The sequence below is a fragment of the Poecilia reticulata genome, chromosome 12 (genome assembly GCF_904066995.2).
Source record: "Poecilia reticulata chromosome 12, P_reticulata-male-v2, whole genome shotgun sequence".
NCBI classification, from domain to species: domain Eukaryota; kingdom Metazoa; phylum Chordata; class Actinopteri; order Cyprinodontiformes; family Poeciliidae; genus Poecilia; species Poecilia reticulata.
Genome location: NC_088841.1, coordinates 31,893,332 through 31,912,189, shown reverse-complemented (window position 1 = coordinate 31,912,189; position 18,858 = coordinate 31,893,332). Strand labels below are relative to the sequence as shown.

General features: G+C 40.7%; 2 protein-coding genes across 3 annotated transcripts in view; both read right to left on the bottom strand.

The window, feature by feature from the left end:
• LOC108166031 (NLR family CARD domain-containing protein 3-like) overlaps positions 1-18,858 on the bottom strand; it is a 36,707-nt gene that overhangs the window by 10,353 nt on the left and 7,496 nt on the right. The gene's annotated exons all lie outside the window — the stretch shown is intronic.
• Positions 7,150-18,737, bottom strand: LOC103460610 (NLR family CARD domain-containing protein 3-like). Its single transcript, XM_081613868.1, has 9 exons — positions 18,733-18,737; positions 18,456-18,557; positions 16,934-17,012; positions 16,553-16,778; positions 14,620-16,411; positions 13,993-14,166; positions 12,527-12,700; positions 8,294-8,340; positions 7,150-8,146 (listed from the first exon to the last, which is right to left on the bottom strand). Exons 1-9 carry the CDS (start codon positions 18,735-18,737, stop codon positions 7,620-7,622), a joined length of 3,126 nt encoding a protein of 1,041 aa, XP_081469994.1. The 3' UTR covers positions 7,150-7,619.

Here is an 18,858-nt window from a genome sequence, read left to right as displayed (position 1 = left end):
AGCAGCTCTTAAAATGAGCTCAATAGATCAGCAAGACACACTAAATTGAATCAATCAATCAATCAAATTTGATTTGTATAGCACATTTTTGTTCACGTCAAGTGTTTGTTCACGTCTGTTTTGGCCTGATATAGTGAAGTCTGTGTGAAAAGGGCTGTGGACAGTTAGAGATGGTGACCTCACCTCTGACCTTTGCTCTGGCTCTCATCTTCCCCACACAGAGTGGTTTTAGAGGGAGGGACTCACATCATTCATCTGCACATCTGATCATCCTTTACATCATTAGTGCTGGAAAAAGATCAGCTGCTCCTCCACTGATTGGCTCTTCTTCTCTGCTTCATATCAGTGTCAGGTGAATGCAGTCAGACAGCAGAGAGGCAGAGGAAGCTGCCATCAGCTGCTGCACTTCTACTATCAGTCCACTAGATGGAGACATGGAGCAACATTTACATTCACTGGTTCAACCTGAAGAACTATCCATCCATCCATCCATTTTCTTGCACCCTTTTTCCCTCAGTGGGGTCGGGAGGGTTGCTGGTGCCCATCTCCAGCCAACGTTTCGGGTGAGAGGCGGGGTACACCCTGGACAGGTTGCCAGTCTGTCGCAGGGCAACACAGAGACACACAGGACAAACAACCATGCACACACACACTCACACCTAGGGGCAATTTGGAAAGGCCAACTAACCTGACAGTCATGTTTTTGGACTGTGGGAGGAAACCGGAGTACCTGGAGAAAACCCATGCACGCACAGGGAGAACATGCAAACTCCATGCAGAAAGACCCCAGGCCGGGAATCGAACCCAGAACCTTCTTGCTGCAAGGCAACAGCTCTACCAACTGCGCCACTGTGCAGCACTGTTGTTTGATTCAGTTTATCAATAATCTAATAATCCTGTAGATTATCCTTCAAACAGAAGAGACATTAAAGTTTGAGCTGAAATCAGAAGTGAAACTGTTCTTCAAACATCAGAGATTAGAAACAATCAGGAAGAAGGAATGGACCAGAACTCCAGCAATGTATCATGAGAACCTTGTGGAAGGAAACCAGAACATTTGACCCAAATTAGACTGAAGGAAATTCTGACCAAACCTGAGGAGATGGATGCAAACTTCTGAATATTAAGTTATGAAACTGTCTCCAACATATATTTATATATAATTTTTCTCTTTCTTATTCCTGAATCATGAGGCATTTCACATTCTGGGGTAAAAGTTACTCAAGACATCAAAATGTACAAATAATCTGAATTCTGATTTACTAGAAGTTTCCTGTGGAAAACCACCAGGGTCAGAACTGGGTCCTAAACTTTTCTAACTTTATATAAATTATTTATGCAACGAATCTAATTTGTTAACATTTACTTTATTTGCTGATACATTATTTTTATCTGGTGAGTTTGGAGCAGCAACAGTTTAATGGAAGGAGAATTACAAATATTAATGATGTGACAAAAATAGATTAACACTAAATTATGAAAAAAATCACTCAACAAAAAATGACGTAATGATTTTATTGATAAGGTAAAAGCTAGAATGTAAAAATCTATTGCAATATTTTCCACAATCAGTTTTTCTGAACATTAAATCACTTTACATGTTTTAATGTTGCCTAATATTTCCATAAATGAATTATTGTGTGTTGATCTGTAGAAACTCATAGAAAACCAACACAGAAGAAAATGATCTGAATTATAACTGAGTCTGATTATTTAATTTAACTAATGAAATATTTCTTACAGTGCAAACTTTAAAATGTTCTGATTTAGTAGAGATCAGAACAATATTGATTATTTACAAAGTCTATAATAAACTCCTTCCATGGTGTAAAGAAACATTGTTAGAAATGAAAGAAACAAACTATAAACTAATAGAAAATGATTTATTTAGGATGAATATTAAAACAATTGTAGTTCAGTTAGAGGGATTTCTAGTTTGCAATAATTTAGTGAGGAGTTAAAACTGATTTTCCCTCTGAAATATTTGCTAAACAAATAAAATGAGGTTTGATTTTGTTTTTTTGTGAGTTTGTCTACAAACTTAGCTGGAAATCCTTGAAGATGTTTTAGAAAAATATCCAGGAAATTTTCTGCTGCTTTGATTTTATGATGATTTATGTAGAACAGAGTGAAAGTTTTATATGTTTGTTTTTCTATCTAAACTTTTTCAGACTAAACTTTGTATTCTTGTCATTGACAGTAATTAAAACTTTAACTATTTCTATACTTGTCTCGTTTTCCAGCTTTGTGTTTTTCTTGGTTTTGTGTTTGTTGGTTTTCAGATCTTTTCCTTTAATGAATAAAATCATAATTTGAAACTGTTTATTGTATTGAATCAGTTTTTCTTCATCAAATATTAAAATCAGTTTGATGATCTGAAACATTTCAGGAGGACAAAAAGGCAAAACAGTAGAAATCTGTAAAGGAGCAAATAGTTTTTCACAGCACTTTATGTTTCAGGTCCAAAGAAATCAAGCGGTCCAGTCTGGATTTAGAGCAGAATGTTCTGTTGAAGGTGTGACTGGAGTCCAGTTGTTCTGGGTTTCTGGATGAGTCCAGAACCTTCTGGATCAACCAAACCAGATGCTCAGATCTTCTCATCTGGACCATCTGGGAGCTTCTGACTAAAACTACAGACATCAGGTTCAATGAGGATCTGAGATCTGAACGTTTCTATGAAGCATTTTAATCATCTCGTCTCTGTCAGGTGGAGAAAAAGAAGCAGAAAAAAGCAGAACTAAAAACTGGGACATGATGGAAACCAGAACTTTCTGACCTCAGATCTGGAAAACAAACTTTAACTGAGATGTTACTGAAGCTTGATGTTCAGTTGATCCAAATCTAAAGCTGGTCTGCAGGGACGACTTTAGGGTTTGTTTGTTTCTGCTCACCTGGAGCACCAGCCGGGTGGAGTCAGTCTGAGCTCCTTCATCATCTAAAGAGAGCTGGAGAACATTGAAGCTCCTCCTGGAAAACATGGAGCTTTGGAAAGAAATGAGCAGGAAGTGAAAGAAAAATGGATCTTCATCACTTGTGAAGTGACGACATCAGAGTTGGATTCAGTGGAGTCACATGAAGAGCAGAAACACTGAGGCTAGAATAGTAAACATCATGCTAAATATTAGCTGCAGCTGTCAGAAGAAGCTTCAGGTTGAATCTAAAGAAGCTGAAGATCTCAGAGTGATGAGAGGAAACCTGATGAGCTCTACAGTCCACTAGATCCAGACCAGAACCTGGAGAACATCTACGCTGGAAGCAGAGCCACAAGCTAGAAAAAGATCCAGGTTTCTATGCAACCTGAACACAGGAAGTCCTTTCTTCTTCTGCTGCAGCTGAGAAGGTCCTGCTGCAGAACTGAAGCCACACAGTTCCTCCTCCACAGCAGAACAGAGGAGGTTCTGGAGGAGACCAGGGTCCACATCTGGACTCAGAGTTCTCCTGAGCTTCAGCAGAGCTGCTGGCTTTGGTTCTGATCCGCCTCTGTTCTGGTGTCTGATCTTCAGAGATGATCTGAACCGACCCATCAGAACTCAGTGGAGGTGGAGGAGGAGGAGGAGGAAGAGCCGTGATTCATCTCTCTGCTGTGGAGACTGTTTGTCACTGATTCACCTTCTTGTCGCCTGTTTGGGTCTTTTTTCCACCAGCATTAAAAAGCTGCTGATTCATGTTGGTATTCAGTCGGCACTATTATTATTCCAACATCATGATGGTCCAAACCCATCAGCTCTTCTACTGTTCTGGCTGCAGACGACTTCCTGGTTCTGAGGACATTGAGTCTGTGTGCTTTAAGACAGACAGACAAACATGAGAAACTTTTCTGAGGAGATTCAGAGTCGGTGGAAGAAGGAGAACCAAACAGAGACGATGTGATGGATGAACGGTGGATTCTGGCTCCTGAAGCTGTAAGATTACAGTGTGATGAGAATCTGAGAGAGATTCTGATGAGGACAAAGATCAGGATGTCGACCCGACTGCAGCCATCAGTCTGATGCTGGATCAGAAGTCAGAGTCATCAGGGAACAGCCTTCAATTGATCCAGCTGTGTTACGATCAGTTGATCAGAATCTGGACCAGAACCAGGCCTGTGTGTTCTATGCAGGAAGAGACTGGTGTGTTCAGTGTTTCTGTGCTTTGGACCCTCATCCATTTTACTTGTATGTCAACGGTGGAGCAGGAAGTTGAAAATCACCCCTGATTAAATGTGTTGACTCTGAAGCCAGCACTGCTCTGGACCATCAGGTCCATCAGGAGCCTCTTCTACTGATGGAGAGGAGGCTGACAGATCAGACCAAACTGTCATGTTGGGTCATTTACAGGAACAGCAGCTTTTTCTACCAATGGCTGTTTGTTACATTCGCTGCTCAAACTACCAGGAGTCTAAAACCTCCCATTCAAGGACTTGATGCTCAACTAGATGAAGTCAGATTTCAGCTTTTAATGCTGAAATTATTGCTACTGATGATATTTCAGTGGTTTCAAAACCTCTTTCTGCTGATGTGGATGCAAAACTGAAACCAAAGGAAATCACTGAGATTCTGGAGGAACGTCTGTTTCAGGGTCGTTGACGAATCAGGATTTCCATCAGGGGAAATTAAACATTTAAAAATATGTAAATCCATTGTAGTTTTTAGAACATTTGAAATGTTGTGCAATAATGACAATAGAATAATTCAGATTAATTATTTTAAGCAGAACCAAGTATGATAAATAATGTAATTCATAAGTTCCCCAAATGTTGCTTCTTTCAAAACGGAAAAGATTTTAATGAACTTCTAAACCTTCATATTCCTCCTGGGTCGAGACGATCCAATCAGGTTTTTTACTGCCGATCACTGCTGATCACAGATATTGATCACATGGATTGGCTGTTAATGTTTCTCTTTAGGTAGAAATGCTACAATGTGATCTGGCAAAATGGATCCATAAAATCACCTAATTTAGACAAAACATGTTCAATACTTGCAGCTCATTGTTTAGTTCTGGTTCTGATGGGTTGGTTCTGACCCAGAGGAGTAATTCAGCAGAACACAGGGAGGAGGCAGAGGAACTACATTTGTTTCTCAGATTTTCTCATGTTAGGACTCAGAGAAAATAACATTAAAACTTATTTAAAGTTAAATGCTGCAGCTTTAAAAGAGGTTTAATGTTCTAATAAAACTCTGGCTGGTGGGAGGCGAACGGCGCCACGTCTGTGAAATATTACTGCTCAGTACCGCGTAGCGGCGGTCCAACAGCAGAGCAGAACCCAGCAGAACCCACTGCTGTAAACATTGCAATTTAAAGAAGTATTACTGTGACGTAAGATGAAGTATGTACTTTACTTGGCTTTGCCATTTGATTGGTCACTGAGACAGTCCGTCCGGTACGTGACTCGTGATTGGTTGAGAGGAGAGGAGGCGGGAGGAAGAAGGAGAGGAGAGACGTTATGGTGGAGAACGGAGGGAAGACGAGCGGACAGGAAGTGAAGAAACACGGACTGGAGGGAGAGAAAACCGGACAAAGCGCAGAAAAGGACGAGATTCGGGGTCGTTGGAGAAGCTTGGAGAAGCTTGGAGAGCGGTCGGTGCGAGAGGGACGAGACGAGAGGAGACAGACGCAGGTAATCACGATGGGCTTCGAGCTAAGCTAAGCTAGCTAGCCGCTTCAGCCCCACGGTTTGTGCTGCGTTCAATGGCAGTTGGGAAGTCGGAGTTGTTATAGAGAGCAGCTTTTTTTAAATTTTCATTTTCTATTTTTAATAAAACTGCTCCATTACATTTCATGTTTAGAGTTTTTAGTCTTTCTTAAAGGACAGAAGTGCTGATAATTTTAGACACATTTTGAAAATGGAAATATCCGATATCAGCCATGACATAAATATTAATGGCCACATTTTTATATCAATCCATTCCTGTATCTGATTTTTAGACTAGATTGTTTCAAGTGGGAAAGTAGGAAAACTGCATCCCTGTATCATGTTATAAATGTTGATGTTGAGGGTGGAGTGTTTGGTCGGAGACATCAGAAGGTGAGACACCAGCAGCAGGTCCTCCACCTCTTGGCTCTCGGTATAAAGGTCATAAATGTCTCTGCTCAGGTTCTGCATGAGGGGAAACATTCATGGGGATCAACGTTCAGCTTGGAGGAACAGGAACAAAACAAAGCTGCAGTGAAACATTCAAGCTGGAAGAATAATGAGTAAACCCCAATTAACTGGTGGAAACTAATCTGGTTAGACAAACATGGATTTAAATGAACCAATTTATTGATTATTCTGATGATTAATTGGATTACAAATTGGCACAAAATGAAGATTTTTCTATTTAACCATTAACACATTTTTAAAGCGTTTTATACATTAAAAGATACAGATAATTAAATCACTTATTAGAATATATTTACAAGGTTTTTTCCATCTTAAATGCAAAATGTTTATATTTATTAAACTTTCTAACTTGTTTCCTGCAGTTCCAGGGTGAGTCTTTCTTCATGACTCTTTAAGGAACGAGAAGCTCAATGTTTTTATCCAACCTTGTTATTAATCAGTGAAATAAGTTGGAGGAGAGACGTTTGGTTCCTGCTGCAGCTCAGTGTTAATCTGGTTAATCTGAGAGATGAGCTCCAGTCTAACACTGCAGTGAGGATTAAAAGCGGCCAGACAAGGTGAGGGACGGAGGAGAGGTCACCATCAGGAAGTTTGAACCTCTGCAACAAACTGCATTTTAATCACAACCAGCTGCTGATTTTACTGAGTTCTGGGATTTCCAGTTAAATCCTTTATTTTCCGGTTTTTGTTGAATCAGGTGTGGCCCACGTTGGGCTGTGGCGGGTCATATCCATGTTGGTTTATTCTCAGCTAAAATAGGTTTACTGTTGTTATCAAATGTAAAATATGTCAGAGATGCAGCGATCAGAGCTTTTCTGTCCAACACTGATCTCCAGTTTTCATTCTGCTCTGATATTCCAGTTCCTGGATTTTTTTTTCTCCAAAGAGAAAAATGTTCTGCAGGTTCTGAGTTTCAGGTAGAAGTTCTGAATGAAACAAAAATATTAAGATTTTATCACTTTATGCTTCAAAGCATTGACCTCTGACCTTCATGAGATGGGAATGTTTTACTTTAATTAGGACTTTCTGAAAGGCAGAGTTGATGAAAAATATTTTTAATGAAAATATTAAATTTGAACAGGAAAAGTACAGAATAAACAGCAAATGAACCAAATGCAGAAGAAGAAAAAATTTATTTCTCTAAAACACATGAAGAAAAACTGCAGCAAATAAACAAAAAGATTTAATATTCAAATCTGATGAGTTTAGAAAAATAGGAGCCACAGAAACAGAAAATGTTCAGTGAGAAAAACTGATCAACATTTCAATGAAATCTGATGAATGAGAGGAAAAAATAAGAGAAACAACATCTTGATATTCAGTGTGAAGCTTTGACTGGAAACAAACAGGAAAACATGAGGATCCTGGAATAATCCTGGAATAATCCCAGCTTCCATCTTTAAAGGACTGGAAGAAGAAAAAGTTTCCAAGGACTCAATCAGAAAAGTTTCACCAAGAAATAGATTGTAGAGATGAACTATCTGTTCAACAGTGAGAGAGTTTCTCTGACAGGAGGAAAATATTTAGACTCAAATCAGCAAAGAAACACTGAAGAACCAGAACTGGAACAGACTGTAAATCCAGGAATCAGAGGTTCAGTGAATGTGGTGTTGAAGGTGTGGAGGAGGATCAGTGAGTCAGAGGAGACTCTGTAGAAGGACAGAATGCCAGCAGGACAGTCCACATACACTGATACTCTGTTAGAGACAGAGGAGGAGGAGAGATGAGTTTTTATGTTATTGTGCCAGACAGAGTAACCACCATTAGAGCATCTCAGACTCCAGGAATGATCATTCAATCCAAACACACAGTCTCTACTGTTTCCTTTCCTCCTGATTCTTCTGTAACTCACTGATATATAAACTTTTCCTCTCCACTCGACCTCCCAGTAACAGCGACCAGTCAGACCAGTTCTACACAGCAGCTGAGACCAGACATCAAATCTGTCTGGATGATCAGGATATGACTGAAGCTCCCCCACATTTGTCACCTTCCTGTTGTCTTCAGACAGTTTGATGTTTCTGCTCACTGTGTTTGTGTCGATGGTGAGTTGACAGGAATCTGATGGAGAGAACAAACACAATCCAGCTGCAGTTATTGATCATTTATTGATCTTTGATGATGATCCTGAATGAGTGATATGACAGTTTGAAGATGGTTGAATGTGAGCTGCTTTGTTGTCATGAATCAGATGAAAAACACACTTACACTTCCTCAGACCTGGTGTCAAGAATCGGCCTCCAGCAGGCTCCACCCTGAAAGGAGGAGGGGGGTCAGACCATCAGTCTCTTTCAGCAGCAAACATGGACATTACATGTCTCTCAGACACACATTGTCCTCCACTGAGACAGGAACAGTCCAACATCTGGACTGCAAACTGCAGTGGATGTAGGAAGGACAGTTGGTGCTGCTGCAGCACAACTCATTTCTCCAAACACAGGAAAAGCTCCAACAGAGAGGAGAAAGGAAATCCCTCAGTAACAACCTGAAGAAACTCACTGAAGCCTAAAAGGACATCAGGAAACTAAGGAAACATTTCTGGAAGCTCAACCTGATTTAATAATCAGCATTAAAATCCATGTTGTGTTCAGTTTATTTTCATGATAAGTGACTGATTTACAATTATATGTTCAGCATAATTTACATGATGATTATTATTAATTGAACATGATTGTATATAATTACAAAGGTGAAGTGAAATATATTTAAGTGATTTATTTGAATAGAGGAAGTCTTTTATTTTGAAGAATGCTTCAGGATCTGCTTCTGTTTTGCCACCATCTTGCTTTTGTTGACGTTTGGTTGCTAGGTTACGAGCAGCTGTGGCCGTTTTTCTCTTCAATAAAAACTGGTCCATGTTTGGGATTTGTGAAACTTTTATGTGATTTGTCAGACTTCAATAAAGATCAGATTACCATCCACACTTGTTCCATGTTGTCTTTTTCCAATTCAACTCTATTTTAAAACCACTTTATTAATCCCAGTGGGAAATTAAATGCGTTGTAACTCATTAATTCTTCAAAGAGTCATTGCAAATGGTGATGGCTGAAGGAAGGAAAGATCTTCTGCAGGTCTGTTAAGTGAAGTTTCACAAATCGCAAACATGGTAATAAAGATTCTTCTTGAAGAGGAGAATAATCTAGTCCAGATTTGAAGTGTCTCATTTTTTATTTTTTATAATATATGCAGGATGTTGGGGGTTTTCTTGACCCTCATCTACTTTTAATAACTACAGGAAATGAAATTATTAACAATTTCAATCACCACTGTAAAGAATAAGTCTCACAGCAAAAAACTGATTGAAAATCGATTCATTTACTGCAAGTTTATGTCTGTTAAGGCTCAGATGGACTGAAAGCAGCTCTTTAAACCATTCAGACGAACAACAGAGACAATCAGATGACTGATCACCCGCGATAATAACTCAATAGTCCATGGAAAAACCTTATAAGCTTGTATTAAAGCAGAAAGTACGGCGGCCACCGTAAGAAAGACTTACAGTATCAATTATGCCGCATGAACTGATCAGTAGATTATTGCGAGGGAACGCAAAAGAAAAAAAATTCCCCATGTCCCCTGGAGGCTCTGTAATATATATATCAGTGACGTGCGGTGAGGTTCATTGCTGGTGAGGCTCTGACTTATGACTTTTATAGACACCATCCATGTTGTTGGACCTACGGAAATTTCGCGCATGCGTACAACGCTGGGGGGCAAAAAGACTAATCTTTTACATGTCAGCCGCGTTAACTCAGTGAAACTTAGAAATGTAGGAATTAATTTCGTGCTATGATCCACAGCAAAAGGAAAGAGTTTTATCGCTACTGTCAGCAACTGACAACAATGGCACTTCATGTTTTAGGATTTAACACTAAAACACATTCAAGAATTTTTCACACAGAACATTTAGTCTGTTGTTGTAGTACGTTTTGGGCTTAATGTTAATAAATAATTGCTGTGGTAGATTAGCTACCGCTTCTACTTTACTGAATTATTTAAACATTAACTGTAGCCCACAAAACGCACATTTAATTAAAAAACTAAACAAAAACATCTTATTGCTGTCTTACCTTTACGTATCAATGAAATCCATGCACCGCTAATTCTGCACAATAATATCCGTTCATCCAAAGCCAAGTCTATCCTCGGCATGTCTTTTCTACTCCGTTTGAGAATCAAACTGTCCTGAAGTAAAACCTTCAGCTCCGGTGTTGGTCTTCCTTTAGTTATTATCTCCTGCTTCAATTGAAAATCCACTTTAGAAAACTGTTCAAGTGTAGAAATGTAGTCTTTCATGTTGACGTCGGAAGAGAGAAGAAAACAAATATATCGCTGTATTTATTTACTGTGTGGCTAGCTCCATGGCTAGCTCACTGTGTCTTACTCTGCAGTTGTGCAGTCACAATATCTGGGATCATGAGCGCCCCCAGCGGTGAGGCAAGAGAACTGCCTGCCTCACCTCCAGTCTGTTCTCTGCCGTTTCTTATCGCTCCTCCTCACACAAAACATGATACACACACAGTTAGTGACAAAAACACTGTACATTATATACATAAGCTAGATTATGGAAAATCAGTCCATATATTAAACGTGTTTTAGCCATTTTATTGCCGGCGTACAGACAGGACGAACATGCTGTCATATAATGGCAGCCAGTGCAGTTAGCGAGAGGTTGCGTAATCCCAGGTGAGGCTCAGCTCGCTGCTGCCTCACCGGCTTCGCTTCTGAGCATTTGAATGGGAAAATGCGAAAATTCAGCGATTTTGAAGAAAAACTAAACAGAATTGGTTAAGCCAAGTTAAAAATAGATACTTTATTTTTAATGTACCTATAGCAAACCACAAGTACCCTGTGGTTTGCTATTTTCAAACCACAGGGTGAAAATGGCAATATAAATGATTTTATTACTATTTTTCCATGATGACAGGTGAGGCTCTGCCTCACCTGCCTTCCCTGACCGCACGTCACCGATTTATATATATACATATGTTATACATGAATGATTAAGTGACTAAAACATTCTACGGTGTTTAAAAACGTTGTTTAAACTTTTTCTTTGTTTTCCTGTGTTTTTAGATCAGTTTTCGTCGCCTCCGGGAACCGACGGTTTGGGCCATTAACCAAATCTCACACTGGTGGGATGTTATAGTTCCAGGTTTCACCGATTCACAGTGACTCCAGAACTTTCTGATGTCTGAAGACGCAATAAATTATCTGTGTGCAAGATTACGCCACGTTTTGGAGCGAACAGATACTACCTCTCTGAAATGTTTAACATTGGAAAAAAGACTCACAATTGCTTTATGGAAGCTACAGGCTCGGAATACCGGAGCATCAGACACCTTTTGTAGAGAGTCTTACAACAGAGAGTCCAGGAGTTCAGTGCTGCAATACAAACTGTATTAGTGCCTGAGCTGATTAAAATCGCTTAAGTTCAGTAACAAAGTTCTTGTCCCAACAACCAGGATCAGGTGAAGGACCTCTGCAGTCCATGATGCTTCCTCTCCCTCTTCTAAACCATCTGATGGGCTGATATCATCCCTCTACTTTACAAATAAAATGTTTTTCTTTCTCTTATTACGACTCCATTATTTTTCCTGAATGTGACGTCAGAGCTGTGGATCTGAAATCTGATTGGTCGGATGGATATTTGCCTGGTTTTCCAACATGAAGGGTCTCTGCCTTTTTCCAAGATGTTGGGAATTTTTCCCAAACTTTATTGAACAATCCCAAAAGCTTCCCAACTACTGAAAACCTAAACACATTAGTCTTTTCTTGGGGCTGAACTCTAAAAGGTCTTATTATTGTTTTTAATTTCTACCACAGTCAACAGAGCACAATTCTACTTTTTCTTCATCATTCACTGCAATTCTCCATTTCATCTGGAAAACAAGGAATTTCAATTTTCTCCTGATTCCTCTCATTCATTTGATCATTTTCCAGATGTCGCCCCCTGGTGGAGAACATTTATATTTTATTAAATCCTGAAAGTTGTGAGTTTTGTTGAAAATCTTTATTTCTCTCTCAGAGCTTTTAAACATCCATCTGACCAACATGGAGTTACTTTTCTTCTCATATTTGCTCCTTGGAGCTGATTGGCCTGGAGCTCCATCAAATATTGTTTTAAAGTCATTTCTGTCATCAGTAGATCATCATGGAAATCTAACTGAACTTCACTTTTATTCATTTAGTCAGAGTCCCTATTAAACTCTATTAAATCCATCCCACTCTTTAATTTTCCTTGCAAACCTTTCTTAGTTAGGAGAATATTCCAGAAAACTGGGTAATGATTTCTGCCTCCAGATGAGGCGTCTAAATATTTAATTATCAAACTAAATATTTATCTTCAAACTAAACATTTCCCATCAGACTGACTAAAGACGTTTCTCCTCTTCCTCCTCTATCAGACCTTCTCTGCTCCTGCAGCAGGTTCCTCCATACCTGAGAGCTTCCAGTCTCCAGTCTGGATCCTTCAGTCCAGCCGACAGCAGCTTCACTCCTGAGTCTCCTGGATGATTGTAGCTCAGGTCCAACTCTTTCAGATGGGAGGGGTTAAAGGTCAGAGCTGAGGCCAGAGAAGCACAGCCTTCCTCTGAGACCAAACAGCCTGATAAGCTGCAGACACACAATTCATCACATGATGAGAAGATGAGAACATTGAGGTAGAGCCCAAGGTCTGAACTGGATATTTATAGGAGAGGAAAAAAGACAATAAATTAACCTGTCAATAAGATGAAATAGTAATAACACTCTCATGTAGTTCTGTGTGTAATAAAAATCAACATTTGTCACATGTAGAACGGATCAGAATAGAAACATCCTTCATTGATCCACAGCAGGGAGTTCAGGTTTACCAGCAACAAGTTTAAATGGAAGAATCAGATATTCAAGAAAATGTCAAAATAAATAATAGGAGACTGTAAAGACACATTTACAACAGAGGAATAATAATGCTGTACATTTAATAAAAACAGCATCATCAGTTTGAAAGAAATGTGCAGCTGAGTAGGGCAATTTATAATCATCTATAAGATGTGTAAATTTGTATGTTGAAACAGCAATAGACTATTTAAAAGAAATGTAAAAAGACTCCAGGTAACAGCCAGAATGTATATAATTGAGTTTGTTGGGAGCTAGGTATGCAATGATTTATCCGTGCGAATTTCCTTAATTTTAGGAGATCGGTAATCGGCCGATTTTTACATGTGAAGCTTATCTTATCCACCGATGTTATCAACCTCGGCAAAAGTCTAAAAATCAACCACTATGCTTTTTTTCTCCTGTGAGAAACATTTGACTGACAAACCGGCCGACCAGCTCATGTCTGCACATTTACAGTTAACAATAGTCGCCCCATTGTTGCCAATTCAGTAACTTTCTTGACATATGGAACAACATTTAAGACAAAAACGGCCAGAAAACTGCAATCGGTACAGCCCTATTGGAAGCAGTTCTGGTTAGAAAGTCTAACAACTGCTGGGAGGAAGGATCTGCAGTAATGCTCATTTGTGCACCTAGGATGCAGCAATCTGTCAAGTATCCAGAGTTACACTATCAATGAAGTCTGACCACTGCCTTTCTAAACACCTCTGTTCTTGGTTCTGTCAGCATGGAGGGAATGAAAACCAGCAACGTTTATGTGTAGAAACTTGTTAGTGACAGGATGCCACTTGTTGCTCATCCTATCACAGTTCCAGGCTGGAATCCACTGAGTTCCTGAGAGCAAAACATTATTTCACAAATATTTGTAAAAACAGTCTCCATGCCTAGGTGCTACTTTCATAAAAGTGTGGCCATGGAAGTTATTTCAACACCTGATACCCATCGTTTGGATGGAGGTCAAATACTTTTGTCAATCTCTGCTAGCAGCTGGTGGATAGAAATCACCAGGATTGGTCACATTTTACCTGAGAGTTTCCAGGTTGCAGTTTGGACTCTTCAGTCCAGCAGAGAGAAGCTTCACTCCTGAATCCTGCAGGTTGTTGTTACTCAGGTCCAGTTCTCTGAGACTGGAGGACTGGGAGCTGAGAACTGAGGACAGAGCTTCACAGCTTCTCTCTGAGAGGTTACAGTCACTCAGTCTGAGGAGACAGGGAGGAAAATCTTATTAAACAATTCATCAGAATTTATGTTCTTTCAAATCAACAATGTTTTTATTGGACAGAGAAGGAACCATCTTATTTTACACAAACTTTGTATTTGTTGTGAACTGGTTCATTCTATAGTTGGGCCTCCAGCCTTAAATGACAGAACTACAGGTAACAAGGAGGTTGGAAAGATAATTATAAAATTACACAATTAACTATATTAATCCAATTTCAATTTTAACATAAAGTGGAGGAGTTTTGCTGCTTGAATATGTAACATTATGTTCAGCTGCTGAAGGAAGTCTGTTTCTTTTATGCGCATCCCCCCCAGTGGGACACTTTGAAGAGACACAGCACCAATATATAAACTGAAACATGAACATTTACCTCATAATTAGCAGATTTCTACCTATCAAAAATACCAGCAGTAACAATGTGTGTCCTTACAGAGCTTTGTTGGAGGCTTTAACCACTGGCAGCAGCCTCAGAAGAGCCTCCTCTGAAGCAGAGTATTTCTTCAGGTCAAACACATCCAGATCTTTTCCTGATGACACTAAGATGAAGACCAGAGCTGACCACTGAGCAGGAGACAGTTTATCTGTGGAGAGACTTCCTGAACTCAGAGACTGTTGGATCTCCTCCACTAGAGAACGATCATTCAGTTCATTCAGACAGTGGAACAGATTGATGCTTTTCTCTGCAGACACATTCTCACTGATCTTCTCCTTGATGTACTGAACTGTTTCCTGATTGGTCTGTGAACTACTTCCTGTCTGTGTCAGCAGACCTTGTAGGAGTCTCTGATTGGTCTGCAGTGAAAGTCCCAGGAGGAAACGGAGGAACAAGTCCAGGTGACCATTTGGACTCTGTAAGGCCTGGTCAACAGCTCTCTGATGGAGAGACTTTTGTTTATTTTTATTAAATAATGAAGACTTTTTAGATATTTGTGTTTCTTTCATCAGGTTGACTCCAGAGTTGATAAATTTCCGATGAACATGAAGAGCAGCCAGAAACTCCTGAACACTCAGATGGACGAAGCAGAACACCTTGTCCTGGTACAGCCCTCTCTCCTCTCTAAAGATCTGTGTGAACACTCCTGAGTACACTGAGGCTGCTCTGATATCGATGCCACACTCTGTCAGGTCTGATCCATAGAAGATCAGGTTTCCTTTCTGCAGCTGATCAAATGCCAGTTTTCCCAGAGACTTGATCATCTTCTTGCTCTCTGGACTCCAGTGTGGATCTGTTTCAGCTCCTCCATCATACTTGACCTTCTTCACTTTGGTCTGAACCACCAGAAAGTGGATGTACATCTCAGTCAGGGTTCTGGGCAGCTCTCCTCCCTCTCTGGTCTCCAACACATCCTCCAGAACTGTAGCAGTGATCCAGCAGAAGACTGGGATGTGGCACATGATGTGGAGGCTTCGTGATGTCTTCATGTGGGAGATGATCCTGCTGGCCTGCTGCTCATCTCTGAATCTCTTCCTGAAGTACTCCTCCTTCTGGGGGTCATTGAACCCTCTGACCTCTGTCACCATGCCAACACACTGAGGAGGGATCTGATTGGCTGCTGCAGGTCGTGTGGTTATCCAGAGGAGAGCAGAAGGAAGCAGTTTCCCCCTGATGAGGTTTGTCAGCAGAACATCCACTGAGCTGGACTCTGTAGCATCAGTCAGGATCTCCTTGTTGTGGAAGTCCAGAGGAAGTCTACTCTCATCCAGGCCATCAAAGATGAACAGAACCTGGAAGTGTTCAAAGCTGCAGAGTTCTTTGGTTTCAGTAAAGAAGTGATGAACAAGTTCCACCAAGCTGAACTTTTTCTCTTTCAGCACATTCAGCTCTCTGAAGGTGAATGGAAATATGAAGTGGATGTTCTGGTGGGCTTTGTCTTCAGCCCAGTCCAAAGTGAACTTCTGTGTTAAGACTGTTTTCCCAATGCCAGCCACTCCCTTTGTCATCACTGTTCTGATTGGTTGATCTCTTCCAGGTGGGACTTCAAAGATGTCTTCTTGTGTGATTGTTGTTTCTGGTCTGTGTGGTTTCCTGGATGCTGTTTCAATCTGTCTGACCTCATGTTCATCATTGACCTCTCCAGTCCCTCCCTCTGTGATGTAGAGCTCTGTGTATATCTGGTTCAGAAGGGTTGGACTTCCTGCTTTAGCAATCCCCTCAAACACAGACTGGAATTTCTTCTTCAGACCAGATTTAAGATGATGTTGACGAACTGCAGTAAGATGTTCTAAAATAACAGAAATAGTAAAATCAGAGATGAAACAAAAATAGCTTCTGAAGATGATTTAAATAAATGCGATTCCATCTTCAGACACCAGTAAATGTATCATTTATCCATCAGGTCAAATCTTTGTAGAAATCCTCTTACTCCTCAGCAGACAGTCAGCCAGCTCCTCCTGCTTCATCCTCCTCAGAAAGTTCAGTGTGATCTTCATCACTGCCTCTCTGCTGCTCCTCTGCTTTTCACCATCACCTCTCAACACCTCACCATTCTTTTTCTGACTCTCTGAGGATTCTGGGTAATCTGGACTAAGAACATTCTGGATTTTCTTCAGCTCATTCTTCACAAAAGTGACAATGTTTTCCTCCAGCAGCTGGAACAGGATAATAGATTAATGAAACATTAGACTGAAATCATGGAGCCAAACACCAGATGGATGTTGGACAGACTGACAGTCCTCTGGTCTACAAAGTGCAGCATGGAGACGACTGAACTGAAACATGGAAAAGTAGTTGTTCATGTACAGACCATAAATATGGAGTCAAGCTGTGTTTGATGCTGCTGGGCAGACGGGTCACTGGGAACCTCTGAGCTCCGCTGGTCCATTCTGTGGAGGAACCAGGAACAATAGGACAACAGGAAATATTCATCCAGCAATTTTTACAAATAAAATAATTAAGAGTGTCACATTAAAAGCAGAAAACAGAGCATCACAGCAACACAGTACAAAAAAGTTAGAAAGAGGAAGATGAACTACAAGGACAAAGACCAGTAACACCAGAACCACCAGTAGACATTTTAAAAAGTTGGTGCTGAACTTGGACTTCAAACTGTCCACACTGTCTGCAGATCTGATGCTGGTGGAGACAAGAGTCCCAGAGTTTCGGGACAGTGGAAGAGAAGGCTCTGTCCACACAGGTCTTCAGGACAGTGTGGGGGGGGTGCTTGAGCACCTGTCCCTTTTGCTCCTTGCCTGGAAGTGCCCTTTTGGTCCATTTTTTTGGTGTTATTTCCTAAGCCCTCTTCTGACACTTAACATACTAAAATTATTTGGTTTTTTTTGTATAACATAATAAGCCAGTCACCTTGTTACCTTTGACCTTTTTCCTGTGTCTGTTACTACCCAATAGTAAGTCCCGCCTACTCCTCACAACTCTTTGAACTCACTACTGCCCAGTACTCTGTCCAACAGGTCCGGAAAATCCCCAGAAACTCGGGTCTTACCCTAGAGATAGTTTGTGGAGAATTATCTGTTTAAACTGGGGTCGGAAAGGACTCGTCTAGCTCTGATTACCTTCGATCCAGAAGTTATGACCCTTTACAGTTGAGGAACAATCAGCTGAGTAGCCCTCACAGCTGCATAACCCCTACAACAACTTCTGTTAACGGTAGCTCCTCTCCTAAAATAACAGCACTTGTTAACGGCTAGATTAAGTTTAGTGACTTAGATTTAAGTCCCAGGGTCATTATTTTAATACTCACCAGAGGAAAACACAAAGCCACCCTGTCTCTAGAATCATGTATGTTAACTTTACCATATTTAGGAGAACCAACAATAATTAAGACTGACACAATTAAACTCACTGTTCACAATTCTCATTAGAATTTTAGAATACAATTTTATTAAGCAAGCTTTAGCAGGGGCATATGACAACAGGTTAAATTCCCAAAGGTTATAAAAGAGGCAAAAAATATAATAAAATCAATAGGATCAATCACATCCTATCCTTGTTCTTATCCCTAACCTGTATCCCTAAATTCACTGAGCGAGGTTTTTGGGGGAAGCTGGTCAACTCATACCCGATGGTTCTTGGTCTCGGCAGCTGTAATCTTTAGATGTCCTTGGTCAGAGTCTTTGTCCAGCCGGAGCAAAGTCCTCTTTCTTGAAGAGAAGCGGAGCAAAACCGTGTGTTGTCCTTATAACGTGCAGAATCTTTGTCTTTAGATGACCTCTGTCTCTTTTCCAAGTCGGCTGCAACTGGGTTGAGAGCGTTGGGTAGAGGCAGAGGAGTTGGTCGGATCTGGAACCAGGGTTGGTGGCTGATGGAACTTGTCCCTTCTTGGCAGCGTGAAGTCTTTGAGCTTTTCCCTCGGTCCCGGGGTGTAGTCCTCCGCTGGTCTTTTAGCCTGCTTCCTCTTGTTGGCTCCTCTTCTGCGCCGGGGACGAAGAACACTCTTTCTCCCCCGTACATCAGTATTTATGCCCTCTAACCCAGGGCGGTCCACTGGGCAGGGCTGCATTACTTCAGCGCCTGCTCACTGCGGCACTGTCTGCGGAAAGCCCCAATCTTCCCCAAGCCTCTGATGACTCATTTCTGCCTCCTTACCTCATCGAGGCACTTCCCTTGTTTTTCATTGACCATCTGTTTCTGATTCTGCCCCACCCTCGCTCAGCATACAGTGACTCATCTTGAGTTTTATTCTCCTCACAAAACATATTCAACATTTTACTT